The sequence below is a fragment of the Cnephaeus nilssonii genome (assembly GCF_951640355.1).
Source record: "Cnephaeus nilssonii genome assembly, chromosome: 8".
NCBI lineage: Eukaryota > Metazoa > Chordata > Mammalia > Chiroptera > Vespertilionidae > Cnephaeus > Cnephaeus nilssonii.
This window is the reverse complement of record NC_137079.1, coordinates 93981186-93989988: the sequence shown is the minus strand read 5'-3', so window position 1 is coordinate 93989988 and position 8803 is coordinate 93981186. Positions and strand designations below refer to the sequence as shown.

The 8803-nt window shown below is 45.3% G+C and overlaps 1 protein-coding gene across 1 annotated transcript; it reads left to right on the top strand.

Annotated features, from left to right (window-relative positions):
- Window positions 1–3328: 3328 nt before the first annotated feature.
- On the top strand, window positions 3329–7496 carry LOC307104078 (TP53-regulated inhibitor of apoptosis 1-like; the record flags this gene model as incomplete). The annotated part of the gene is made up of 2 exons (XM_079778722.1): window positions 3329–3433; window positions 7254–7496. 2 exons carry the CDS (start codon window positions 3329–3331, stop codon window positions 7494–7496), a joined length of 348 nt encoding a protein of 115 aa, XP_079634848.1.
- Window positions 7497–8803: the final 1307 nt, after the last annotated feature.

The following is an 8803-nucleotide window of genomic DNA, read 5'->3' as shown; positions in this document are numbered from 1 at the left end:
CATGGAAAAGCTGGCTGAATGGTAGATTTACAACTAAGAAGGAAAAAGAAAGAACAAACGCGGAAGGGCTGAGGTATGGAGGCGCATGAATCGGGCTGGTGGCAGGTGATGGGATGCGCAGCTTTTTTTCCAAACCGAAGGGAGAAAAGCTCCTGATCACTCTGAAATCCAGTCTCTGGGGATGCGCAGGAGACCCAGACACCTACAGGGAGAAGCTGGACTCTCAGCCATCGTGTTGGAAAGTGAGAGTGACTTTCTTGCAGAGGTGCACCCAGCAATCAGTGTTTACTGTGCTGGAGCACAGGACATAGGGACTTGGAAATGTGGAAAGGCAGAAAAGGCAGAAAAGGCAGACTTGCAGCCATTGCTGTTTGCCACGCCCTAGCTTAGTGATGCCTTGAGACCCCGCCCCGCCCTGAGACCCGCCCCGCACATTCTACAAACCCGCCCAGCCTCCAAACAGCAGCTTTTGCATATAAATGGCCTGCCCTGTGGCAGCTTAACCAAATAAACTGCAGTTCCAGTCAGACTGCTCCAAAACCACTCAAGCAAAGAGGAGAAAACTGCAGTTTTTGCTGTAACTCCTGCTGAGTGGCCTCAGACAGTAGCTGACCTGCGCCCCATTAGAGACCCAGAAACGAGGGCATCTAGTGGTCAGTGTGAGACGACACCAGATTTCAACCACTCGCATAAGGGACACATTCAAGAGGCAGACTCAGTGAGTGCCAAAGCCCTACTGAAACAAGTCCTGGCCCATAAACGTGTCTCCTGCACAGCAATTCTTCCTTTATAGATACAGTGGGTCCTCACAGCCAATTGGCCTGGAGGACAATTCCTCCAAGTGACACCAACAACAATCAAGACTTAACTACACAAAGGAGGACCAAGATGGAGGCATAGGGCGGACGCCTAATTGTTGCCTACCACAACAATTTTGAAACTACAACTGGAAAACAGAGCAGACACCATCCAGAACCACCGGAGGGCTGGCTGAGTAGATGCTCTACAACTAGAATAAAAGAGAGGGGTACGCGGGATGATGCTGATGCCGGTGAGCCAAAGATCACACTTTAAGAACTACGGCTCTGGTGACACAATGGCAGCCTGGAACGTGCTCAGCGCAGTTCCCCCGGCGGTGTCTGGCTGAGGGGACGGCTCCACTCGCTGCCGAGCATGGACAGACGAGCCCCTGGAAGACATGGGGTGGGAGACTCCGCGCTTGCTGACCTCCAAGTCCTTCGAGAATCTCAGTGCCCCGGAAGTGGCCAGGTGCGCACGCCCGGCGACCGGCCACTGCTGCAGACCCGAGCGCCGTCGCAGCGACCTCGGACCAGCCCGCCACCATGCACCGGGTGCACCGGAGCTTTGCCTAGCCCGCCGCCCAGCAAGTTCCACGGCAGCCGCCCCAGAGCTTTGAGAAAATGGCTGGAGGAATTGCTGAGAAGGAATTGACCGATGAGAGTTGGGATCGGGAAGACGAGGCCCCGCTGGGTCCTGGATCCAGGAGCGCTCACCCAGCAGCTGGTCGCCTCTGCAGACCCGAGTGCTGCTGCAGCGACCTCGGACTAGCCCGCCGCTGTGCACCGGGTGCACCGGAGCTTTGCCGAGCCCGCCGCCCAACGAATTCCGCGGCAGCTGCCCCGGAGCTTTGAGAAAATGGCCAAAGGAATTTCTGAGAGGGAATTGACCGACAGGAATTGGGATCAAGAAGACGAAGCCCCGCTGGGTCCCAGGTCCGGGTGAGGCCGTGCGCCCCTGGGTCCAGGCAAGGCCACGCGCCCCTGGATCCGGGTGAGGCCGCATGTCCCTGGGTCCGGGTGAGGCTGGGTCCCGGGTCCGGGCGAGCCCGCGCGCCCCTGGGCCTGGGTGAGGCCACGTGCCCCTGAATCCGGGTGAGGCCGCACACCCCTGGGTCCGGATGAGGCTGGGTCCCGGGTCCGGGCGAGGCCGCGTGCCCCTGGGCCCGGATGAGGCCACATGCCCCTGGGTCTGGGTGAGGCCTCACGCCCCTGGGTCTGGGTGAGGCTGGGTCCTGGGCCCGGGTGAGGCCGCACGCCTCTGGGTCCGGGTGAGGCTGGGTCCCGGGTTCGGGTGAGGCCGCGCGCCCCTGAGTCCGGGTGAGGCCGCACCCCTGGGTCTGGGTGAGACCAAACCAGAGCGAGTCGGACCTGCATTACCACCATTTGTCCACCATCCAGAGTTGAAAAGTCAGTGCCGACATGTACACATAAGGAACTGGTGGACATTGAAATTTGGTCTCAAAAGAACTGTTGGTCCAGAAAGAAACTCACTACAGACTGATTCATTTGCCTGTCAGCATAACTATTATTGCTCGTCTCACATTCGGTTCTTATAAGTATATTTCTAGTAACACATGATCTCACTCATCTAGGGGAAATGATGAACAACATAGACTGATGAACAAGAACAGACCCAGAAACAAGCAGACATCGACCGGACTGTCGGGCCTCAGAGGGAGGGTAGGGGAGGGTGGGGGTAGAAGGGAGAGATCAACCAAAGGACTTGTGTGCATGCATACGAGCCTAACCAATGGTTAAGGACAACAGGGGGGTGGGGGTATCCGTGGGGAGGGGTGTGGGATGGGAATGGGGGGATGAGGACAAATATGTGACACCTTAATCAATAAAGAAATTAAAAATAAATAAATAAATAAATAAATAAATAAATAAATAAAAAGACTGAATAACAATCAGACTGCAGGCAGAGGCAGATCTCCAGAGGCTTTGAGTCTTTGCCTGATCTCCTTCTGAGCCCAAGGCTAGAAAAAGCACACCTGGGTGTACATCTTGGTGCTTTCTAAAAGCACCAAACCCCAGCAGAGGGAGCCACAAGCTGTGGATTGCTGACAGCTCCAAAAAAGGGACTCAGGGCCAGTCACAAACAGCATGTAACATTGTTCTGCACTAGAAATTGGGAGTCATAGCAGATGTACCTAATTCATAGACACAAACCCAAATAAGCAGCCAATATGGGGAGACAAAAAAAGCTCAAAATGAAAGTACAAGAGAATTCTCCAGAAGAAGAGCTAAATGAAATGGAGATAAGAAATTTATCAGACATAGAGTTCAGAATAATGATGGCAAGGGTGCTCAACAGCATGAGAAAAGATAGAGTAACCATGAAAAAAGATCAGTTGGAAATGAAGATTGGCATATCACTAATAAAGAAACATTGGAAGGAATAAAAAGCAGATTAGGGAACGCTGAGGATTGGATCAGTCAATTAAAAGACAGGAAAATCACTCAATCAGAGAAGCAAAAATAAAAAACAATTAAAAAATAAGAGGACAGCATAACAGAGCTAAATCATGAAACGTAATATTTGCATCATAGGAGTTCCAGAAGGTGAAGAAAATGAGCAAGGGATAGAGAATGTGTTTGAAGAAACAATGGCAGAAAATTCCTCTAACCTGGTAAAGGGAAAAGTCATACAAGTTCAGGAGGCACAGAGAGTCCCAAGCAAGAAAAACCCAAACAGGCCCACACCCAAATACATCAAAATTTAAAAGCCAAAAATTAAAGTCAAAGAGAGAATCTAAAAGGCAGCAAGAGAAAAACAATTTGTTAACTATAAAGGAGCTCCCATTAGGCTGTCAGCTGATTTCTCATCTGAAAGTCTACAGGCCAGAAGGGAATGGCATGAAATATTCAAGGTAATGAAAAGCAAGGATCTGAAACTAAGACTACTCTATCCACCAATACTATCACTTAAAATAGATAGTGAAATAAAAAGGCTAAAGGAATTTATCACCACCAAACCAGCACTGCAAGAAATGTTAAAGGTACTGTTGTAATTAGAAGAAGATATATATATATATATATATATATATATATATATATATATATATGATATATATATATAGAAGAAGATATATATATATATATATATATATATAGAGAGAGAGAGAGAGAGAGAGAGAGAGAGAGAGAGAGAGAGGGAGAGAGAGAGAGAGAGATAGACATACAGAATAAAAATGGCAATAAATAATTACTTATATCAATAACCTTAAATGTAAATAGATTATTACCACCTAACCAGCATTGCCAAATTCATATCTGACAAAATAGATTTCAAAATATAAGCTACAAAAGAGATAAAGAAGATTAACATACACTACTAAAGAGATTATTCCAAGAGGATATAACCCTGGTAAACATATATGCACCTAATATAGGAGCATATATATATATATATATATATTTAAATACTGGAGGACTGTAAGGGAGAGATAGACAGCAATACAGTCCTAGAAAGGAACTTTAAAACCCCACTGACATCACTAGATAGATGTTCCAGACAAAAAATTAACAAGTAGAGGTTAGGAGACAAAATGGCAGCCGAATAAGCAGACATGTCCTGAACCTTATCCTGGAATTCGCCAATTCCAGGTGAATAATATCCACCTGGAATTGGCGAAGTAGACACAGCTGGTGAGACAATTCACAGCCAGGAAGGTTAGAGGACACCTGGAGAATGGTAAAATCAGGGATCTGTGCTGCAGAGAGTTGTGAGACCTCTGAGCCCAGAGGGCCAGAAGGAAGCTGCACAGCACCAAGGCCGCATTCCTTGGGGACAGGCATAAAATCAAAAGACATAGGATAGCTGAATGGATACAAAAACATGACTCCATCATATGCTGTCTATAAGAGACCCATGTCATAAAAAAAGATACACAGGATGAGTGTTTTCTGTGCAAATGGAAAAAAAAGCTGGGGTAGCAATACTCATACCTGACAAAATAGACTTCAAAATGAAGGCCATCAGAAGAGAGAATAAGAGTCACTACATAATACTAAAGGGATCAGTCCAACAAGAGGATAAACATATATGCACTCAAATATAGGAGTACCTAAATATATATATATATATATATATATATATATATATATATATATATATATATATAAACTTCTGCAGAACTTTAAGGGAGAGATCAACAGCAATACAGTCATAGTAGGGGATTTTAACACCCTACTGACTTCACTGGATAGATCTTCTAGACAAACAATTAACAAGGCAACAGTAACTCTCAATGACACACTGGGTCAGATGGATTTAATTGCAATGTATAGGACAAAATACTATGAATAACTATATGCCAACAAGCTGGACAATGTGGATGAAATGGACAAATACCTAGAAAAAATACAATCTTCCAAAATTGAATTAGAAAAATCAGAAAACCTGAATAGACAAATAACAACTGATGAAATAGAAGCAATAATCAAAAAACTCCCAGCAAACAAAACCCCTGGTCTGGGTGGCTTCACAGGGGAGTTTTAGCAAACATTCAAAGAAGAACTAAGACCTATCCTCCTCAAGTTATTCCAAAAATCCAAGAGCAAGAAACACTTCCAATCCCTTTTTATGAGGCCAGCATTATCCTAATTCACAAACAAAATAAACACACTACAAAGAAAGAGAATTAGAGGCCTATATCCCTGATGAACATAGATGCTAAAATCCTCAACAAAATATTATCAAAATACATTCAGCAACATATTAAAAAGATCTTACCCCATTACCCAGTGAGATTTATTCCAGAGATGCAAGACTAATACAATATTCACAAATCAGTAAATGTGAAACATCACATAAACAAATTGAAAAATAAAAATCACATGATCATATCAATAGATGCAGAAAAAATCCAACCGTTTTTGATGAAAAATCTCAGAAAAATGCGAATAGAGGAATCAAATCTCAACATAATAAAGGCTATATATGACAAACCTACAGCCAACATTATACTCAATGGGCAAAAATTAGAACCATTTTCCCTAAGAACAGGGATGCCCACTTTCACCACTCTTATTCAACATAGTACTAGAAGTCCTAGCCACAGCGATCAGACAAGAAGAAGAAATAAAGGCATCCAAATTGGAAAGGAGGAAATAAAACTGTTATTATTTGCAGATGACATAGAAAACCCTAAAGACTTCACCAAAAACTACTACATTTAAGAAACAAAGTTGGCAATGTAGCAGCATACAAAATTAATACCCAGAAATCGATGGAATTTTTATACACAAATAATGAGCTCTCAGAAAGAGAAACTAAACAATCAATCCCATTTACCATTGTAACAAAAAAATTAAGATACTTTGGAATAAACTTAACTGAGGAGGTAAAATACTTGTACTCAGAAAACTATAGGACAATGAAAAAAGAGATAGAGGAAGATATAAACAAGTGAAAAAATATACCGTGTTCATGGATTGATGAAATTAACATCATTAAAATGTCCATACTACCCAAAGCAATCTATAGATTCAATGCAATCCCTATTAAAATACCAGCAGCATATTTCACAGATCTAAAACAAATACTTCCAAAAATTTACATGGAACTAAAAAAGACCCAGAATAGTCACAACAATCTTAAGAAAGAGGAACAAAGTTGGAGGGATTGCAATCCCAGATATCAAGTTATACTACAAACCACTGTAACCAAAACAGCCTGGTACTGGCACAAGAACAGGCATACAGATCAATGGAACAGAACAGAGATCCCAGAAATTGGCCCAGGCCATTATGCTCAATTAATATTTGACAATGGAGGCAAGAGCATACAATGGAGCCAAGACCATCTCTTCAATAAATAGTGTTGGGAAAATTGGACAGATACATGCAAAAAAAATGAAACTGGACCACCAACTTACACCATACACAAGTATAAACTCAAAATGGATAAAAACCTTAAATATATGTCATAAAACCATTAAAATCCTAGAAGAAACCATAGGCTGCATAACCTCAGACATCTCTCATAGCAATCTCTTTGTAGCTACATCTCCTAGGGCCGTGGTCGGCAAACTGCGGCTCGCGAGCCACATGTGGCTCTTTGGCCCCTTGAGTGTGGCTCTTCCACAAAATACCACAGCCTGGGCGAGTCTATTTTGAAGAAGTGGCGTTAGAAGAAGTTTAAGTTTAAAAAATTTGGCTTTCAAAAGAAATTTCAATCATTGTACTGTTGATATTTGGCTCTGTTGACTAATGAGTTTGCCGACCACTGTCCTAGGGCAATGGAAACTAAGGAGAAAACAAACAAATGGAATTACATAAAAATAAAAAGCTTCTGCGTAGCAAAAGAAACTATCAGCAAAATGAAAAGGGAGCCCACTGTATGGGAGAACATATTTGGCAATGATACATTTGATAAAAGGTTAATATCCAAAATATGTAAAGCACTCATAGAACTCAACAAAGGAAGACAAACAATCCAGTTAAAAGGTGGGAAAAGGGAGAAGCAGCACAGGGGAGGGATGCACCGGCATGAAGCGCGAGTATGATCAGTGTTTTAATCGCTGGCTTGCCGAGAAGTTCCTCAAGGGGGACAGCTCTGGGGACCTGTGCACTGACCTCTTCAAGTGTTACCAGCAGTGCATCCAGAAAGCAATAAAGGAGAAGGAGATTCCCGCTGAGGGACTGGAGTTCATGGGCCATGGCGGAGACAAGCCTGAAAGCTCTTCTTGACCTTGACAATCATCTTAAAAATAGACTCCTCAAATCAGGGAATTGGGGCCTCTGGATTCTGTCAAGGCTGTGAAGATAGCCATTAATTTAATGAGGATGTATTTTCCTCGTAGATGTCTTCCTCTCACTAGTAAAAGATGATGAACCATCACTTTTTACTTTGGGATGATTTCTCACTTGCTCTGACATCTTGCAGGAACTTGCTGTGCTAAACTGAATGATTTCTTGGGATTATGGTTGCAATACTTCATCTGGGATCAGCTTTAAATATATCTTGTACCTAAAGACTGATAAACTTGTGAGGATAATCATGGTTGCCTGACCACTTGAGTTTGCCTCAAAGGACATTAGATATACTGTACTGGGGTCATTGTTCATGGAAGCAACTGGTTAAGACCTCTTTTCTCTCAGGGATCTAATGCTCTGAAAAGGGATCCCAGCATGACTGTTTCTATCAATGCTTAGGAGCAGTTTTATTTTTATACTAGAAACCCAGTGCACAAAAATTGGTGCATTGCGGGGGGGAGGGGAGGGGGTCCCCTCAGCCTGGCCTGCCCCCTCTCACAGTCCAGGAGCCCTCAGGGGATGTCCTACTGACAGCGTAGGCCCATTCCCCATGGGGATCAGGCCTAAGCCACAGTCTGGCTTCCCTCTGTGGGAGGTGACCAGGCCAATCATGGAAGGTGCTGCCCCCATCACCCCGCTGGTGCTGCACTGCCAGCCACCATGGCTGCTGGCCCTCAGCCCTCTCTTCTTAGTGCTGGCCCCGCCCCGCCTCCCCACTGGTGGGTGGGGAGCGATCTGGGGCCAGGCTGGCTGGGGGAGGGGGTGTGGGAGGTTGAGGCACACCAGGTTGCACCCGGTCCAGCCTCTGCGGAGGCATGGCGCTGGGAACAGGCCTGGGCCACTGCCTCTGTGGCTGCCTTTGCAGAAGGGGCAGCACCGGACCCGGACCGTGCAGCCCCCTCTCCCACTGCCTCTGCGGAAGGGCCCTGGTGCTGGCCCGGCCCGTGCGGCGGCCTCTCCCATGCCGCATCTGTGGAAGGGCCAGTGCAGAGGCCGCTCCCGGGCCACCTGTGCGAAAGGGGAGGTGGCGGATGCAGCGGCAGCGCCGCCTCTGCTCCGGTTCTTGTGGCGCCACCTCGCAGCCACAGTGGCTTTGTCCGGATGGACATCCGGAAGACGTCTGGTCTAATTAGCATATTACCCTTTTATTAGTATACATGGATAGTAACCTAACTGCTAAGATTGCTCAATGGTGGACTGGGTTAGCCGAGAGGAAGTTTTAACAATTCCCTGCTTTAACA